The sequence below is a fragment of the Sphaerodactylus townsendi genome, linkage group LG03 (assembly GCF_021028975.2).
Source record: "Sphaerodactylus townsendi isolate TG3544 linkage group LG03, MPM_Stown_v2.3, whole genome shotgun sequence".
NCBI lineage: Eukaryota > Metazoa > Chordata > Lepidosauria > Squamata > Sphaerodactylidae > Sphaerodactylus > Sphaerodactylus townsendi.
Genome location: NC_059427.1, coordinates 88,098,115 through 88,117,749, shown reverse-complemented (window position 1 = coordinate 88,117,749; position 19,635 = coordinate 88,098,115). Strand labels below are relative to the sequence as shown.

The 19,635-nt window shown below is 41.7% G+C and overlaps 1 protein-coding gene across 8 annotated transcripts in view; it reads left to right on the top strand.

Annotated features, from left to right (window-relative positions):
• The window catches only part of TCF7 (transcription factor 7), a 142,003-nt gene that overhangs the window by 110,271 nt on the left and 12,097 nt on the right, over positions 1 to 19,635 (top strand). For 4 of the 8 annotated variants that reach the window (XM_048491237.1, XM_048491241.1, XM_048491243.1 and 1 more), the window contains exons 6-10: positions 2,063 to 2,149; positions 5,033 to 5,143; positions 5,629 to 5,791; positions 8,145 to 8,252; positions 17,973 to 18,062. In XM_048491237.1, the coding sequence (XP_048347194.1) occupies positions 2,063 to 2,149; positions 5,033 to 5,143; positions 5,629 to 5,791; positions 8,145 to 8,252; positions 17,973 to 18,062 (559 nt within the window). The remainder of the gene's footprint in view (positions 1 to 2,062; positions 2,150 to 5,032; positions 5,144 to 5,628; positions 5,792 to 8,144; positions 8,253 to 17,972; positions 18,063 to 19,635) is intronic. The other 4 variants (XM_048491239.1, XM_048491245.1, XM_048491238.1 and 1 more) reach the window with 3 other exon arrangements.

The window sequence follows — 19,635 nt, the reverse complement described above, 5'->3', positions numbered from 1 at the left end:
TTTTAAAATGGAATGACCTACTGAATACAGTAATTAATCCAAATGTGGCCACGTTACTAATGCATTATACTACTGGCATTTTATTTTCAGTTATGTAGTTAACAGTTTTACAGCCCAATCCAGAGCAGGGGGCTGAATTCCCCTCTGGATGCGGTGCAGGCTTACACTGATGGAAATGCCCTTTTGGGGGCACTTATCCCAGCAGAGGGGCAAATCTTCTGGCACCCAGCTGCTGCAGAGCTCTGGGATGCCCAGCCACAGTGCCCAACTCTCCATTGGTGCTTCCCAGCCACTCCAAGCTGGGTCAGTGTGGCGGGGGCATGTCAGGAGCATTCCCGGTGATGAAGCAGACCTTAGCTTCCACTGTCAATTTAGCCCCACTGGCAGAGCAGGGCTCGGACATAAGCTGTGATTTTCACGTCAAATCTCTGCTGTCCCCTATCCAGGTTTTGAAGGAGAGTTTCTCTTTTATTTACTTTTGGGGCATCCTGTACTATGGGAAAGCCCTTTGGAGTGAATGGAGTAGCACTGTCCCCACCCACATAACAGCTCTGGATTGGGCTGTTATTGTGTTATCAGTCATAAACAAAGATCCCTTTCCACAGAGTCATATGTGCACTTTAGGATTTTACACATATTTAAATATATATGTTTTGCAATTCTAGTAATTGTTCCAATTTGGAGTTCTTCACAGTCAACTGGTGGTTTTGCCATCCTGAATTATTTGCTGATGTCCACAAACGTGGCTGCCTCATCCCTTCCCATGGTCCCCAGATAATTTATGAAATAGTATTAATCTTGATGATGACTCCTAGGAGAACACCTCTGTGTTGTGAAATTTGTCATTTTATTCCTTCTGACCATCAGTGGAATGAAACTGGGGAGCAGAACTACTTCACCTCCTCCATCCTGCTTCAGTCCACTGAACCTCCTGAATTTCTGCTGTTGTGAGGTCTATAAACTCTTACTAGCAGCATGAGAAGGAGGCAAAGTGGAGGTCTGCAAAGGCAGGAATCACCCTCTTTTCCTAAACCAATGGAAGTGCCATTATGCCAGCAGAGTGGGCTTGGATCCAGTCCTCTGGTGTTTAACCAGTTACCAGTGCATCCATAGATCCATCAGACCAATTGCTAATTTTACTGAGGAACCTTTGGCAAGAGACTTGGTCAAAAGCTTTATGGAAGCCAAATGGTTTGGGGTTTTTTACAAAATTATCCCTGTTTACAGGTTTATTGACAGTGATGAGGACTTCCTGAAGATTGATGAGGCAGCTTTTTAAGCCATGCTAATTCCTCCTCAGCAAGACTTATTCATTGATAGGTTTATGACTTGTAGCTTTAACAATGGTTTCTACCCATATGACAAATTCAGATAGTGGTTGAAAGGGCTTGTAATTTATATGCTTTACCTAACCTTTTTTAAAAAAAAACTGTTGTTATACAAGCTATCTTCCCCTTTTCTGGTAAGGAGGCTGATCTCAGTAGCTTTCATATATTTTTCAAAGATCAACAGCCAAATGAGGTCTTAAAAGAACTCTCAGGTGAAGAACATTTAGTCCCAGTGACTTACTTATTTTGTAGTTTTCCAGTTAACTCTAAAACATCATTGTCTGACGTAGCTCTTCAGATGCTATTGCCACCAAAAATGACTCCGATCTGGGTATCATTTTGCATCATCTGCAATGGAGACTGGGCAAAGAATTCCTTTTTGCTTCTGGACAGTCTCCTTGTCCTCCTTCACATACTTGTCCTTGAAAGGGATCCTGAATGATATCCTACTCCCAATGTATATAAATAAATGTTTATACACTGGAGCAACTCTGCATAGGATGGCACTGTCAGTGGGATTAGTGGAGCTTCAGATGACATTTCAGACCAGTGTAGATGTATCTGCAATTAAAATACATCATCCTGTGTTGAGATAGAAGCCAATGTATAAAGGGAGTGTCTCTGTTGTCAAAAATTCAAACCTTTGCCAATTTTGAGTCCAAGTGGAAAAAGGTACTTGCAGGAAAAGACACCAAGTTGTAGATGCTTTATGGACTCTTTCTTCCTGATCACAGGCAGAGCCAGCCTGTTTACCCTCTCCCGTCATGTGGATTTAGACAGTCCTATACGTCGGCGCTCTCTGCTGGGGCTACTTTCTCTAGGTAAGTATGAGCTGCCTTAGCCAGGACTACCCCTTCTGCTTCTTTTGGCATTCATGTCATGCAAGCTTGCAGCAACCAGTGAGAGAGAGAGAGAGTCAAGCTTTCAAGTGGCAGCAACAGGGAAGGCATTCTGCTGTTCTAGACTGACAATATCTCAAGTAAAAAAAACCCCACTACAAACATTGATCTCTGAAAGGATAAAACCCTACACTTTTGGCTTTGGTCAACTAATAGTAGCGGGGAGATAAAATACTTATCAAGATGCTGCAGAATCAATCTTCATCTGAGCGCTCCTGCAGCACTCTCAAATGTTCAGATGTCTCTAGTTTTCTCATAGCTCCAGGCAGGCAATAATTTTTAGAGATTTGGTCAGAAGTTTCATCTTCCTTGATGGATACACATGGCAATTGTCCTAGGATTTTTAAAATAATTCAAAACCTTTAAAAAACCTCTTTAAAAGTGATCCCATTTTGGCTCATGTTTGATCACAGATCCAATCACACTATTGTCAGTCTCTAGCATAATATACCCTCCACCATTACAACCCCCTTAATATGGTGAATATAACCAGCAGTGGTAGATCACTGCCTGACTCACAGTCTTAACTGGGACTGAGAACTATTTTCAAGGGCTGTAACAATATATAGGACAAAAAGTGTCAGGTAGCTGGTGTTGGGGAAGACTTTTATCTTCCTGAGACCCTGAGCAGCTGCTGTCAGTTAAAGTGAACACTATTGAGCTACGTAGATGTTGACACTACATAAGGCAGGTTCATGTCCAGATAAACAGATTCTGGTCCTTACCCACTGTATTGTTGTCATCTTCTTTCAATATGCCCAGTGATATTCAGATATGAAAAGGATGCCCAACAATGTTCTGTTAGTTGAAAATTAACTCCTTGATGGTACCCAGTGGATATTCACCAGTTGGCATCAAGCAACTGGCTTCAGTTCCATGGAAGTATATGACAATTTACTGCTGAAGATTGTTGTAGGACCACAAAATAAATCCAGTATCTATAGTATTCATTTCTACGTGTCACTTCTGGATTACTGTCTTCATGCATAATTAGATTCTTAAGCCTGCTTTTGCAGAAGAAAGCATAATTCTCTTTGGTTCCTGGTTCACACAATTGAATCTGAGTCAATTAGCATGCACTTATTCCACCAGTGCAAAGGTTGGTTGTAAATTGCAAAAGTTGCAAATTGCAAAAGGAACTTCCACCAACTTCCTGTTTCACCTGAGAAGGTCCAACTGGGATGAACTTTAACCTACAGGGAGCTTATGTGCAAGTGCCATTTGGTGGCCTTGCCAGTGTAGGCCTCAGCTGTGTGTCGTCCTGGTCAGAGTATTTTTAGAGAGTCTGTTGATTGAAGATGTTCTGGGATTTTCCCTTGGTAATGAATAGAAAGAAAGCACTTTATTACTGAAGCATCACCGTGATTGCCTTAGTTTTCTGCCTGCTGGAAGCATTTATTCCTGTCTAAGCATCGTAATATTTCAGATAAACAAGTTTACAGGCCTCCTTGGTAACTTAACAGTTTCAACCTTTCCCATGCTGTTATTCCCGCTTACTGAGGAGAACAAGGCAGTTCTGCAGAAAAGAAAGTACGCCTTAGCAGATAGCGATCAAGCTTCAATCCATACCATTAGATTGGAATCAAGGCATCATTTCTTTTTATGCCAGCAGAGCTAATGACAGGTTGTCTCTCAGGGGCAATTGTGCTGTCTTGCTGGTCACAAAGCTGGGTAAACCAACGGCATCATGTGTCCATACTGAAAATGCTCTTCCAATCCAAGGGTGCATCCCTTATTAATCTTCAGGATCTAATCTGTGATCACCTTGTCAGTGGTGGATGTGCCCTCAAAGATCCCATTGTGCTCTGAATTACTTAAGAGGGAGAGAGAGTGCTGGGGAAGGCTGCTCTGTTTGTTTTACAGCATTAACAATACAGTGTCAACAAGAGAGATCTGAACATCTGACATGCAGTTCATAAAGGTGCTAGATCACACAGAGTGTGGTGCAGACCTTCTGTGTATGAATCTTAATCTGAAATATGTTTGGCTGCAAATCCCCACAGTGTTGCTCATTATGATTCACCAGTTGCTCAGCAAGGCCAGTGGACGTAAGGCAGTTTTGAAGGGCTTTATGTGAGAAAGCAAACACAGAATATCCATCCAGCCGCCCTTTCTGTTTTCATTGGAGCTGAAAACTGATGTGTAGGCAGAGAAATTGTTAACTACAGCTCTTGAGGCTTAATCACACACCAAATTAAGTCTTGTAGCCCTTATTTAACGACAACACTTGTTAGGAAGAAAATCCTGAGTCAGGCTTGGCTTAGGCTGACTCAACATTGCCATAAATTTCATCTGGAGTTACACCAGGATTCTCCTAGATGATGTTAGTTCAGAAAGAATGCTTTGCTTCCAAAATATTAGGTTGATCTAAGATAATATGAATAGATGTGTAGTATATCCGTAATAGTGATTGCTGCTTGGTTGCAATTTTATGGAAAAACAACTCAGGGTGACACCTAGTGGTCAAACAGCTGTTGTTTGAAGAACAGGTTATTGAGCAAGACAGAGTTCATGCTGCCCCTGATTTGATAGAATAACCCAGTTCCAAAATGGGCTGATTCAGTGGAACATAACCAGGGGTCTCTGTTTCCAAGTAGCTCAGTTCCATAAACCTCTCGAGCCCCGTTCATCACAGTCTCACTGTTTGTATTTTTGGAATAGTCATCTAGCACCCAGCTTTTCCTGTTCCTGTTTAAACACCAAGGTCTGCTTTCCTGTGCTTTGAACTTTTAAGAGCCAGTCCACCTTCAGTATAAGCTTAAGACCTAAAAGTCCAAGCAGTCATATCCTTATTTTATGTTGCAGGCTAACACATCCATTGGTGCTCAGCCCTGGAATGCATGCCACAGGAATCCCACACCCAGGCATCACATCCCCCCCTGGGAAACAAGAAACTGATCATTATGACCGAAACATGTAAGTGATCATGTCTTGGGATAAAGGTATAGCTGTTTTCCAAAATCAGCTGTTGCTCCTCCTGTGCAGGGTCATCCCAGGAGAGTACAACTTTCAGGAAAGAAGTGATGGGTGGGAAGAGGACCTTTAACACTTTTCATGCCTGCTACTTCCCCCTCCCAAAATCGGTCTTCCATCTACAGTTTTGTAAATTGGAATAGTGAATTTGGAGACACTTGGCTTGATATTTAATAGAACAATGATAAAAAACATAAGATCTGTCTGTACTGGATGTGGCCATTTAATCCAGCAGTAGCTCACTGCTGGAAGCGACAGCTGCAGGCAATGATGTTCTTCTCATTTCATTTTTTAAATATTTTTAACTGTAAATGTATTTTGGATTTCAGTCTTTTCACAGCAAGTTGTATTTCTGACTATCAGTTAATGTCGTACAGAAGCAAGTCATTCTTCTTTTTCCCCCCCCCCCCCCCTCTGTTTCTGGCAAGGAAATCGCAACCAGAACCAAAGAGAGAGAAGGAAGCCAAGAAGCCAACAATTAAGAAGCCTCTGAATGCTTTTATGTTGTATATGAAAGAAATGCGGGCAAAGGTTATTGCTGAATGCACCTTGAAAGAAAGTGCAGCTATCAATCAGATTTTAGGGAGACGGGTAAGAATGCAAATGGTGGTATTGTTTTGAGAGCAACATACAGTTAATGGGGACACACTAGTATCCCTCCCCAAATGGCTTCATCCAATGAACTGATGGAAAAACAGACCCTTCTTCTTTTGGTTAGGGGAAAGGTGGTAGGAGATGACTGGCATTCCACGTTTTGAGGGACCTCACCAAACATATACATAGGATATGCACCTTATGGGTGCATTACTAAGGTGGTGTTGGGGTCACATTCAACTAAGTGAAAATGGGATGGATTCTCAGTGAACCTAGGAATGAGAGCTGTGTACAGTGTTTCATTAATGGTCTTCTAGAGGAAGGGTTTTGAAAATGTTGTCCTTTCACATGGGACTGATGGGATGCACATCTTGAAATATAATAACAGTGCATCAACAGGCCCTTAATGAACTTCACAAAGCTGACATCAGTGTTCTTTTGCTACTTTATTTTGCTACTTTTTAGTCAGGACCAGTACTTCGCCTCATGGAGCAAATAATAATTCCTTGGGGCCATTTCCTATTAGGATAACAGCATAAGAGATGGCTTAAACACACTCCACACACATACATGTGCCGCAATCCTAATTGGAATCAGCCCCACTCCCCATGCACCTGATTTTTAGAAAGAGAAAAGTTGGGAGCCCCATCCCAGGTCTCTCAGTAGGTCATTTCACCTCTAGACAAGAAGTCTTTGTGATCTATTTGAGTTTTCCCACTATAATGAATTTTGTTTCAATCCTTTCTGTACTTGCACTGATGGCTTGACATTCCCTGCATTACCAAGTGGCCATTTGTCTCTGTTGATGGACATTTTCAAAAGATACCTAATTGCTCAATACCTGAATTGCCACAAGCATTTCTCGGGTATTCCTGTGCAAGTGTTTGCATGGATGTCTGAATGCATTCCAATTGTTTACCCAGGGACCAGTACCTTGAAAAATCCAGGGTATGGATGAATGAGTGCACATGCAGTTGTAAGAATGGCTCAGCACATGAATGCATGTAGGCGGTGCTTGTATAGTGAACATGTGTAAAGATCTAAATGAGGTGCTGTCAAGCAGCAGCTTGCCAGATTATTTTGCTCAGCACACAGTGCTGGTTCTGGCCCAAGAAGTCAAGGTGAACCCCTGAAACGCTGGCATATACCACTGGGGACAGTTGCATGGGAGAAAGCAACGTCCTCAGTTTATTCCAGTCATCACCGCTTGAACCTCTGCTTCTGCCAGATGGATCCAGGGCAAGCCCTGCAAGCATTTACAGTGATGTCAGGGCTTCGCTTCCTCCCAGCCTATCTGGCTGAGCACAGCCCTCGTGCCTCCTACCTGCTGTTTGTTAACACACCTGCATCTTCATAGATAGGCATTGTGAAGGAAGGGGTTGGCACCTGGCCCACAAGTGTTGCCTACCCCAGAGTAGACCTTCTCAAAGCCACTCAGTTGGTTCATGGTAGAGTTAGGGATTTAACCATCAATTCTTACGGCCCTCATCCAAATGTTTTATTATCTTGATTAATCTTAGAATTAGGCCTCCAAACTTTGTTTCTTTCTGTGAGCAAGCCACTTAGCCACATGACCAAATTTAATCCCAATAAATCTGCACAATTTGAACTTTAGGGTCTGGGTTTAATATGCTTTTATTCATGTTGATGTTGGTTTTTTTTTCTTTTTCCCAAGGCAGTTTGACTTCAGTAATGGGTATGCTTCCAGATTTGTATTTAACACTGAGGGGAGAATTACATTCTGTTTTTGCAGTAAAAGCTTGCTCCCTAATATTTATTTTGAAGAAAAACTGGGTAACAGTGTGCAACTAGATGAAAGTGAAGCAATTATATTCAATTTGGTATTATTAGCAAAACCAAAAAAGTAAGAGGAAAAATTCTTTGCTGTGCTTCAGAATTGCTGCCACCATTTTGATCTCTAGTTTTTGTGTTATTTTGCTACTTCCTTTCATTGGTGGAGTTCTTCAGCAGTGGTTCCAGATAGAGGATTCTGTCTAGGAGTCTGGCTTTAGCTCATTGGAAAGAACATATATGATCTGCACACTGAGAATCCAGAATGCAAATGCCAGCATCTTTAGTGTAGGGATCTCAGATAACAGAGCCAGGCCTGACATCTGTCTGATGCCTTAGTGAGCTACTGCCAGGTAAAGTAGAAAGAAATGCACAAGATGAACCAATGGTTTACTCATTACAAGGCAGCTTCTTATATTCACATCTAAAAAGGCTTTTCTTTAAAAAAAAAACCCAACAAAACCCTTTTCTCTCGTCCTTCTATAATCTGTTAGGACCAGACACACAGTGTTGAAGCATGCCATTGTGTCTCACAGTTTTTGCTGTGGTTTCTTTACAGTGGCACGCACTGTCACGGGAAGAACAAGCCAAGTACTATGAATTGGCCCGGAAGGAAAGGCAGCTTCACATGCAACTTTATCCCGGCTGGTCTGCAAGAGATAACTATGTGAGTGCTCTGAAGTCTCTGATGACAGAATTTGGGTCACACTTCTAAGAAATGTTTGTTCTGAAACTGGTTCTAGCCTAATAGTCCAATTTTTGTACATAACCATTTAGGGGGATTGGTCTCACAGGTAGTCTGTAGTCACTGCATACTTGAGTGAGAGATGACAGGGAAAGAATTCTCAATTGTTGAGTTGAACAGAAAACAGGAATGTAATGAGAAAGCAAAAAGGGCCTTGAAGGCTATTTTAACAGGCTTGGGTAGATTTAGAACTCCTTGAAACAGAAACAAGTTATCTCTAGTCCATGAAAGTTCCAGCGTAATAGGTTGGCCACTGTGCTGGACTAGATGGACCACTGATCTGATCCAGCAGGGTTCTTCCTATGCTCTTGAAGCTCATGTTGCAATGTTAGTCTTAAAAGGATCACAAAGAGTGTTTGATGCAACCAATGAACTCAGCTACCCTCTGAAGGCACTATTACCAGTTGCCAGTCCCTGGCAATAGAAAGTCTCCAATGGTGCTGAGAGGATATCATTGCCAGAACTATGTTCTTGAAGGCTGTTGTAGGTTTGCTTAGAAGCTTATGCATGTACAGTGGCACTTCTGATTCCTCACCACCATGAAGCATCAGCTTCATACTGCATAAAAAGTACCTGCCTCTCTCAGTCAATGTCTTGCCAAACTCCATTAAGCATTGGATTCCAAGATATAGCAGGGCCCCCAGGAACTGTAAAATTATATTGGCTGCAATCCAAAGAAACCTAGGCATACCTTCTAGTTGTATCTAAGTTTGCTGTGGCAAAGAATGGATGTCATTAATTACAGCTATTTTGATGATACCTGCCCTTCCCTCCCCTTCCCTCCCTTTGTGATGCATGCCACAATTCCTTCGCTTCCTCCCCTCCTCCCCCCCTCCCCTCCTCATAGGAATTGGGTGGAGCCATGCTGACTCAGATGCCGCCCTCCCCTTCCCTCCCCTCTTTTGCATGCCACCCCTCACTCACTCCCCTTCCCTTTCATGCCACCCTTCGTTCCCTTCCCTCCCCTCCCCCTCCCTCCACTAGGGTGGGTGGGCGATGTCCAGATGCCAGGCCCCCTCCCCTTCCCTTGCATGCCACCCCTCCCTCCCTCCCCTTCCCTTGCGTGCCACCCTTCGTTCCCTTTCCTCCCCCTCCCTCCACTAGGGTGGGTGGGCGATGTCCAGATGCCAGGCCCCCTCCCCTCCCTTGCATGCCACCCCTTCCCTCCCCTTCCCTTGCATGCCACCCTTCACTCCCTCCCCTCCCCCTTCCTCTGCTAGATTAAATATTTGAAGAAGGTACAATAAAAAGAGAAGATGCTTCAGTGAAGTGTCCTGGTGCACTGTACAAATTGTGTTCGATGCATTGTTATGAGTAATGTATCTATCCATGGTCCCTTCTGCTGCTTCTTTTCCTACTTCTAATCACTTTTCTTGTCATTTTCCCCTTTAGCATCACTTTCTTCATATCTTTTACTCATCTCAGTATTTTTCTTACAGGCCATCCACTTAGGAACTTGATCCTTCCCATTAAAATCTTTACCTCTTTCTTCCTTGCCTAGTTCTTCTTCTGGAACTTTGCTGTCTTCTGCTACCTGCCCTTCTTGCTGTCAGTGTGCAGTTGTTTTTCCCATCTAGTTTACTCTTAAAAAATCTTGACAGTCTCATCCTGGGTCAGTGTCTTAATGTTTCTTCTGGTTTTAATTTCATTCTTGTCATTCCAGTAAATTCCATGCTTACATTTTCTTTACTTGGTAATTCGGGTGGATAATCTTTTATAACTGACTTTACTATGGAACATTCCATTCTACTATTTACTTTCCTAAGATTTGGTGAAGACCTGCCTTCTTAATTTCATTCTTTTCTTTTTGAGCGCTGCTTTGCCATACTTATAAGTGGTGAATGTTTCCCTCTTTTAACTAGAGCTTGGGCTTTTTAAAAATCACTTTCCACTTGGTCTTATTATTTACTCTTCAGACATGCTGTGTTATTTCTATATAGCTGACCTGCAGCTCTTCTAAACCATTTTTCCCCTTTCCTGTTTTAACATTTCAGCTTAATATAAGAAAAGATCAATGGCCTTTCAAGTCCAGTAATCTACTTCACATATATATAAATATTGTAATGTTCCGTATTATACTCTTCAAGTCACTGCAGATACTTGCTGTTTCCAATTTTCAGATCGCACTAAAAAAACCCTCTCAATTTCATTTTCTTTCAATTTGATTTCTGTTAATTTCCACCCCCAACACAGTCATTCTCTCTCTTTTTTCTAGTTCTCCTGTTCTCAGTTTGGCTGTTTGATTTTTTTCTACATTCCAGTTTGCCTCTCTTTCATTTTTTTCATTGGGTCATCTTCTCTCCTTGTCAAATTTCAGTTTTCTGTTACTATGTATTTTTTCCAGTCTCTTTGTTCTTGGGCAAAGTCTTATCTATGTTCTCCTTCATCTCTATGTTTGATTTTGTGTCATCTCTCCTCTGCCAATACTGTTCTCTTGGTGAGACCTCACCTGTTTCTTCTTTGTTGTCTCCCAGTATTTGCAAGTCATCCTTTTTTCTTCCTATGTCTGCCTGGAAACTGAGATTTTAACCTTTGTCTCTCCTTCTCCTTTGAGAGCCAGCGGGGTGTAGTGGTTAAGAGCAAGTGCACTCTCTAATCTGTTTAATTCCCCACTCCTCCACATGAGTGGCAGACTCTTATCTGATGAAGCAGATTTGTTTTCCCACTCCTACATTCCTGCTGGGTGACCTTGAGCTCGTCACAGTTCTTTGGAACTCTCTGAGCCCCACCTACCTCACAAGGTGTTTGTTGTGGGGAGAGGAAGGAAAAAGGGTTTGTATGCCCCTTCGAGTCTCCTTACTGGAAAGGCGGGATATAAATCCACACTCTTCTTCTCTTCTTCTTGTGTGTCTTTTTTATGATGATCTTTTTGATCTGTGGCCTGGGATAATTCTTGGAGCAAAATTATTGTATAGTGGCTAGGTAGTTGTTGTAAATAGAAGTACACAGTTATAATGGATTGGTTCCAAAACATTTTCTGCCACTGGAAGAGCATTTCTGTGGAAGGTGGGGAATTTTCACCAACTCCCCCCCCCCTTTTTTTTTTACACAACCCTTCATTGCATCCAGTGTTGTTCTTGGAGGACTCCTGGTCTCAGCAGTGTTTCAGGGGGCTGCAGAGAGAGGAAGGAAGGCAGGAAAATTCCATCCTGCAAGCAGAATGGAGTTTGTTGTTGTTTAGACTAACTCCTCAAACTGAAATAAAATGCAGAAAGAGCTACACAGTTCTCTGTAATATACAAACCTTCACTTTTATCAAACAACCCGTTTTTTGATTATCATTAATCTGTTTTCACTACGGAGATGTTGTTTTCAGTCTTGCCCTCTCTATTTGATAGTTTCATGGTATTATTCTGTTTCCTAACATTCAAGGAACAGTTTCTTCCCGCAGGTGCTCCGGGTGTAAAATAGACTGAACAACAGCTTCATAACATGCAGAGAATTGGTTTCTTTTTAATTTATATGGGCTTAAACTAGATTTGTAGTTATCAGAAGCAAGGCCTATAAGAAGAAAATAAAATGGGGTGGAGGCTTTGCAGATAGACTCCTTTCCAGGTCCACACCCGTATTTGTGTTAAGCCTCTTCATTATTAATGTAAATTAGCATGTTAGAAGATTATTTCTGCATTAGATAGTAAATTATATTTGCCTTAGTTGAAGGTGATCACAGACATTACTTGATCTAGTTTGAGCACCGCTCCAAATTATATGGTCTCATATTTGCCTTTTGGTCCATACTGATTCTTCACTTTATTGGCTACCAGAATTGTGTTACAAGACACAGCAAGACTGCTGTGTCACCATGGCTTCAGTCACCATAGCTAGTAACCACTGATTAACATCTCTTCCATGAATCTGTCTAATTCCCTTTTAAAGCTACAGGTCTTGGCCATCCTTCTTCCACTGGCACTGAATTCCACAGCTTAATTTCTCTGTGAGAAAAGAAGGATTTCCTTTTGTCTGTTCTGAGCATGTTTCCCAACAATTTCATTGGATGCCTGTAAGTTCTTATAGCAGAGGGAGAAAAAGAACTATCCATTTTTCCTGCTTTTTTTCTCCTTCTATCAACCTTCTCTGTTATTTCATAGCACACAGTTTAGGGACATGGATTCACTGCTATACACACAAGGAAGCCAGGAGCACTAGTACTGCTACTGACATGCACAGGCTTCGCTCTCCAACCGCTCTGTCAGTGTGCCTTCCTACATCCACCCATACCCATCCATGCAACACTCCTTAATCTTTACTGTTCAGCTTTCAACCACAGATGGCACTGCATACCACCATCTCCAGCATCTGTAAAAGTTATTCCACTTGGTTTAGACTAGGATGTATCATTTTCGCTTTTTCATCAGTCCTTTGTTCACTTTTTGCACCAAAGAAGCCCAATTCTCCTTTAGAGGGAGAGAGTATCTAGGCAGTCAGGTAGAACAACCTTCCAGAGGTTCATAATCCAAAGTAAACAAGAATTCTGTATGTTTTATTTTCTGCCACTGAAGGGGACAAAGCAATTGGAGTCCTAGAGAATTTAATAGCATTCTTTTCCACATCTATCAAATGTGAACAGAGAATCAGTTGAAGTAATGATGCAAGTCACTCCAGGATCCCTGCTGTATATTTGAATGACATCTGTTTTTGCAAATGCATATTTGTTGCATTTTAAAAGCTAGTCTGGGTGGACACATGGCAGGCTTATGCAGTAGTCTGTTGACAGGTATTTTAAAATTTAAACCAGCTGTGGGAAGTGCTACAAGTTTGAAGGAAGGAAAGATGGGTGAAGGAGTTTGTCAATCCTTCCTTCTCTGGCCATTTTCCCATTCAAAAATTGATACCTGCATATTTTCTCCCATGGGGAAAAAGCAACTGGGGGGAGGCAATTTTGAGCCGTAAAAAGGCCAGTGAGGGAAGGAAAAAGCAGTCTCTCTTCATCTGCCAATCCTTTGTTCCATGTGTGGCAGCCTCTTGCAAACTTTCTTTCTTTCTTTCTTTCTTTCTTTCTTTCTTTCTTTCTTTCTTTCTTTCTTTCTTTCTTTCCTTCCTTCCTTTCTTTCTTTCTAAAATTGGGAGACTGCCTTAATGTTATCCCAAGCCGTCACACCCTTCTAAGTCCATTTAAGCCAATGGGTTTAAAAGGGTGTAACTCTGCTTAGGGTGGCACTGTTATGCGTGTCTCAGCATTAGACTTTTAGCTGTGTACCTTCAAACATAAGGATTTTGAAACAGGTAAAGAGGCACTTCAACGAGTTTCCTATAATACCTGCCTAAATTATGACCATTGCCTGTTGATCTTCCCTGCTGAGAAGGCTATGAAAATGTTTACAAGCAACATGTACTTGACTGAGTTATGCCAAAAGCCAGGAAGGGACTGCTTTGGGACACTCTTACCACACCATCCACCGTGAATGCAAAATTCTGTCACTGAAAGAGGGAGCAGGAATGTAGGTCAGCTTGTTGTCATATGACTCCCCAGGCAGTGTGTTCACCCTCACAGTCAGGAGCTTTCTAACTTTAGTGAGAATATAAGGCATTCAAAGGTTGCAGGTCATCAATAGCAGTTCTGAGTGTACAGCAAGATTCCTTCAGGAAGCTCTAGTATGCTTGTTATCAGAACAATAGGGAATAAAGGGAGCAATTAGGTATTCTGTGAATAAAGCAATTACAGGGCTAAAAGAGTTTATTTGCTACTGGCTGAGGAATACGGGAAGGGGGCTAGAACAGCTTGAGAATATGCTGAAATGCAGTCTTAGACATTTTAACAAAATTTGCAAAAAGAACTCATTTTGCTCCAGTGTTGCCATGGCTACATTTCTCATACATTGTCCCAGTAGTTCTCTGTTGCTAATCACATGGACATTCTAGAAGACCTTTTCTGTTCACCTTTCAAAGCTGATAGATTGTTACCATGAAGAAAGATATATCCTATTTTACAGAAACAAATAAGATCCTGGAACAAGTGGAGGTTTTTCAGAAACAATATAAAAGCATCATTCTCCAGTGCTCATTATACACTGGTGGTTGGCTGTTACAGGTGGTAGACAATGGAGGAACCATCTTCAGAAGAATTTCAGTGTTTTATGGACGCAAAACATCCTGTCTGAATGTGTGCTGATTCCTTCAGGGAAACCAACAGGGATTCACTGGGAAATTATCTAAGAAATTCACTGGGAAAATTCACTAGAAAATTCTCCTGCACAAGCTTAATTGAAATGGATAGACGTTGTGCAAGATCGCACTAAGAACACCTGCTTGGATCCCACAATCTCTTAGCAGAAAGTACTGATGACCCCCAGGTCTTCCCAGCTCTCCTTTCCCTCAGTGGCCATTTCCAACCCTGGAAGAGGCAGAAGGGACTGGTTGTTCCTCCTTACATCCCCACCCCCCTCCATCCTCCTAATCTGCATGTCTGTTTCTCCATGCAAGTCCTATGACCCCAGAAATAAAAATCTAGGGGTTAGAAATAGCTGAGGACTGGAGAGCCAACAAGAGCAGGGATTCAACCCACTGATCTGTGCAAACATACTTAAGTGTAACCCCATTGAACTCAGTGGGGCATACTTCAGAATAAACAGATGTATAGCATTGGGCTGCATGAGTAGAACCTAAATCATGATGTCTTGAATCTAATTCCTGTGCAATTAACTGGGACTTGCTTCTGATTAAGGCTGGGAGGAGATGAACCATTTCGCATTGAGACTCCATGTGTTATCAGGGGACAATATTTAGAATTGGTCATTTCTAAATCTTATTGCATTGAGGGATAGTGCAGGTTCTGTGTGAATCCATTAAATGTGGAATGGTTGGGTTAAGGTTGTTCTACATTCTCCCAACATGGTATCAGACAAATGGTTTTGTAGTATCCATCCAGTTTAGACTCAAATAACAGAATACAAATATATTAATCAGGCATTCAATGCCCTTATTAAAAACTGTGTGACGCTTTGCAAAATCAAAGGATTGTCAGTATTAAGAATTTGGGCCATAATTGCTCTTATATTATAAGTGGATTTAACCAACAAAGGACAACCCTCTATGAGTGAAGCATATTTCAGACAATCAAACAAAATATGTTTTAGAGATTCAATAGATGATGGGCATGCTTTGCATACTCTTATCAGTATACGGTGCTTTAGTAAATCGACCATAATATTGAGCTGATGGATAAACGTTACATATGGCCTTGGTAAGGGCCCATCTTTATTTGGGTTCAACCAACAGATGAAGGTAGGATGCCATTTGACCCAGGTTAAGAGTGGTTCCAAAATATAATGATGAACAGAATGAATTTGCTTGGCTAAAGAGCCACTGCTGTTCCTGATCAAAAAGGCGTATTTTGATTTTACTTAATATCTCTCTAGGAGTCAGCATGAACAAAAAATCAAGATGTAAACCTAGGTAGGCTAATTTTGGCATAATGTGCTTCCAACGTTTGGTTTTATGGAGCTCGGGGAGCATAACATAAATTAGAGCACTGTCTAAAGTTTTAAAGAAAAGCTTGACCTAGTATTTAAAAGTATGAAGCCATGCTCTAGTCTCCAACAAATGGAGTCCAGCATCTAGGCACAATACCGTGGGACACTGTGTGGAAGTCCAAAAATGTTATATAGGAAACAGGACTGTACTCACTGCACAGTTTTATTCCATGTGTTAATCCAAAAAGGAATCCCATATAGTAGTTGCTGAGTGTTTTTAGCATTATATACTTTGAGTACTGCAGGAATATGGGCATGATCTTTAGCAAAAAAAAAAAAACCCACCCCTTAATATAGCCAACAGTAGTGTTGCTGTGTCTCTATGTGTCGTCCAGTGTGAATTTTGATGGAAAATTACTCCGAGGTATTTAAATGTTTTGACCTGCTCCATTACGGCTCCATATAAAGTCCATCTAGTGGGTTGGAACACATTGGAAATAACCATAATTTTTGTTTTTTCTAAGTTTAAATCAAGAGAATTTTCCTCACAGTTCACACTACATTTAGTTAAGAGATGATTTAGTCCTACTTTAGATCTTGAAAGTAGATCCATCCAGTTGCTGAGCTGCCTTGTTTCAGGGAATTGATTTTATTGGAAAGAATTGTCCTTTATCCTGGAACATCAAATCTGTCAACCATCACAGACATCCCATACCATTCTCTCTGAATAGGCAACATTCTACATACCTCGTGTGTTTTCCACATATCTTTGAAAATGGATAGTGAAAAATGCTCGCTGTTCAGTTCTTTTAGAAAGCCTCTGTGCTGGAGTATTTGCCCCACTGCACACTAATTTCTGAATCCACATGGCTGAAGAAAGTATGGCAAGTACAGTGGCCATGTGAAGGAAGCAACTTTGATGGTTAGCCAGAAATTAAATTCTGAATATATTTGAAGTGCCAAAACACTTTGATTTGCTAAAAATGTCTTTTTATTTTCATAGTTTATGGTATTAAAGGGCTGCTTTGAAATGATATTATACAGGCAGATATCCTGAAGTGACTGAAACAATTATTTGGGCGGCCAAGACATTTGTCGGAATGTTCGAGAGTCCGAGCCTTTTAATTTTGTAGACATTTTTGAAAGCTGGAATACTTCATAAAATAGATTCCAGTGGCAACAAATGTGCAAGTTGTTCATAGCTGATAAACAAAACTTGGGGGTGACTTCTGTGATATGCAGGGTTCATAGTTCTCATTTGAGTTATCCTTGATCCCTGTGTGTGCTGTGCTCAGATGCAGAAAAGCCTGATGTGTAGGCTAACAACCCTTTGGAAAAGGTACTGAGCCCTGCATGATGAGGTGCTTTTTGCACCGTCTCCCCTGCTAACCTGATCTTGTCAGCTATTGGAAGCTAACAGAGTCAAGCCTAGTTAGTACTTGGATGGGAGACCACCCAGGAACTCCAGGATCACTATGTAGATGCAGGCAGTGGCAAATCATCTCTGTTTGTTTCTTGCCTTGAAAACCCTACGGGATCACCATAAACTGTCATGGTGGCACTTTCCACCACCATCTTGTACAAAGTGGCCCGTAGCGCACAGAAGCCTGAAAGTTGGAGAAAGTGTTTGTCAGTGTCCAGCCTGCTGGCAGGAAATAACAGTCACTTTCTAGTTCTGCTGAAAGGGGTAAAGCTGCATGCTGGAGGGCAGGTCAAGGGAGCTAAAAGGCTGGGATAGCACAATAAAGATAGCTGTAGAAGATTATCACAGAGAGCACTTAAAAGAACAGTTAGGTCATGAGAAGTGAACGTGAACTGATATTGAAGAGACCAGGAAGAGAAACGTAAGCTGAATGCCACAACTGCTTGGAAATAACTGGAGGGCTACAAGGGGTTCTTCATAGTAACAGGAGATGTGAACTAGTAATCCAGTAAGAGTGACAATTTTGTGTGACTGATGTATCTGTTTTTTAAAAAAAACATGTGATTCCAAATATTACATAACCAAATCATTTGTAAGTTACACTCCTCTTCTCAGAACAGCCGCTACAGTTTTGTGGGTCTTGATAGTTTCAGGTTTTGCTTTTGTGGCATGCCTCTTGTGTTAATCAGTGAACTGTAATTGATTCACTTCTCGCTAGGTTTTTTCAGCATACTTCCAGATTGTACTGATTTGGTGCATTTTCAGTGTTCGTTGCAGCTGCTCTTTAACGCTTAACTCCTTGCTCTTCAGTCTTCAGGCTCTTCGTCCCGTGATCACACAAAGTTTAACTCAGGGCCCCTGGAATTCAGCAGCACTTCGGGGCCAGTTTCTGCGGCAAGGGTAAGAGAATTCTGCAGCGAATGTCATTTTGCATAACGGCAGTGAGAATCTGTAACCATCTGCCACTCTTGCATCCACCTAACCCAGCGTTGGCTGCAGAATTCCAGGAGCCCTGAGCTTTTCCATGGCCATAGAATTGCTCATTGGCTATGGAATTTGTTGAATTTGAGGAGGCTGTGTTGTTTCTTTAGGTGGATCACTTGTGTATCGATGGAAATGTGTGGACACTAGATGCCAGCACTTTCCTTTTCAGACTCCTGGGTGATTAACAAATATCTGGTCAAAATTCCAGTATTGGCTTATTGGCTATCATAAATTGCATCATTTCTCTGCTTTGTCTTTTGTCTCTCTTTATAATTGGCTCCAGTAGCTTATAAACAAATGGGTGACATTTTGAATCCCAGGCAGCCCAGAAATATGATCGCTAGTGGTAACTGCCCTGTTTTCATTGACTTGTGGCGCACCGTTTGCAAAATACGTATTTATTTAAATATTTATATCCTGCCTTTCCTTATGGCAAACGCAGTTTACAAGTCACAATTAAAACATTACATTTGAAAACCAACGAAACCCACAAATAACCCCCTACCACCATGCCATACAAACCAAAGAAATAGAGAATGAACAGGGTAACACTTGCAGCTCAATGGCAGAGCATCTGATTTTGCGTGCAGAAGGTCCCAGGTTCAGTTTTTAGCATCTCCAGTTAAAAGGGTCAAGTAGTAGTAGGTGATGTGAAAGACCTTCTGTCTGGGAACTGGAGAGCTGTTGCCTGTCAGAGTGCACAATACTGACCTGGATAGACAAATAGTTCAAGTCAGTAGAAGACAACTTCACTGGCTTCACAGGTGGAGTGGGACACATGGTTTTCCAAATATATAGCGAGAAGGATAAGTTTACTACAATGTCTAACCTTGGCATTCCATATGCCATCTAACACTCCTGATTAACGTCAGAGGAAGGAGAATCAATTTGAATGCATTCAGGTCCCCCAGTAGCCGGCACTTAGAGTGACTGAAAGGCTGCACACATTGTTTTATCTTTGTTTACAAAGGATGGTTTTTAATGTTGCCCCAATGGAAAATGTACAGGACTCTATACACTACTAACTTGGTGGATCGTTGCACTGCTATCGTTTTAATCCCCTAGGGATGGCGCTGGATCATACTCATTCTGTTTCCACCAGAGACCAGGCAGATGCTTCCAAAATCCACAAGCAAGGGATGAAGGCAATGGCCATTCCCTATTGCTTGTCCCCAGCATCTGGCCATGATCATGGGTTATGAATGTGGATGTGCTATCCGAGAGAGAGAAAGAGAGAGAGAGAATAAAATTGCTACACTTACGTGGTCCAGAATTGTGTCGTGGCTTTTACTAGTGAGCCCATGGCAGAAAGACAAGATGGGCTCTTTGGTGCTCCTGATCCGTAGTAGTAGCTGGTGTCTCCTCCCAAGCACCATTTCTTCTTCCTGAATTTTTCCTTTGCTAGCCTTACATTGTACTTACTGGTCTGCCAGCTGAAAATGGAGGAAAATACCAGAAGCTTTCCAAAGCTCCTGATGATCAAAATGTG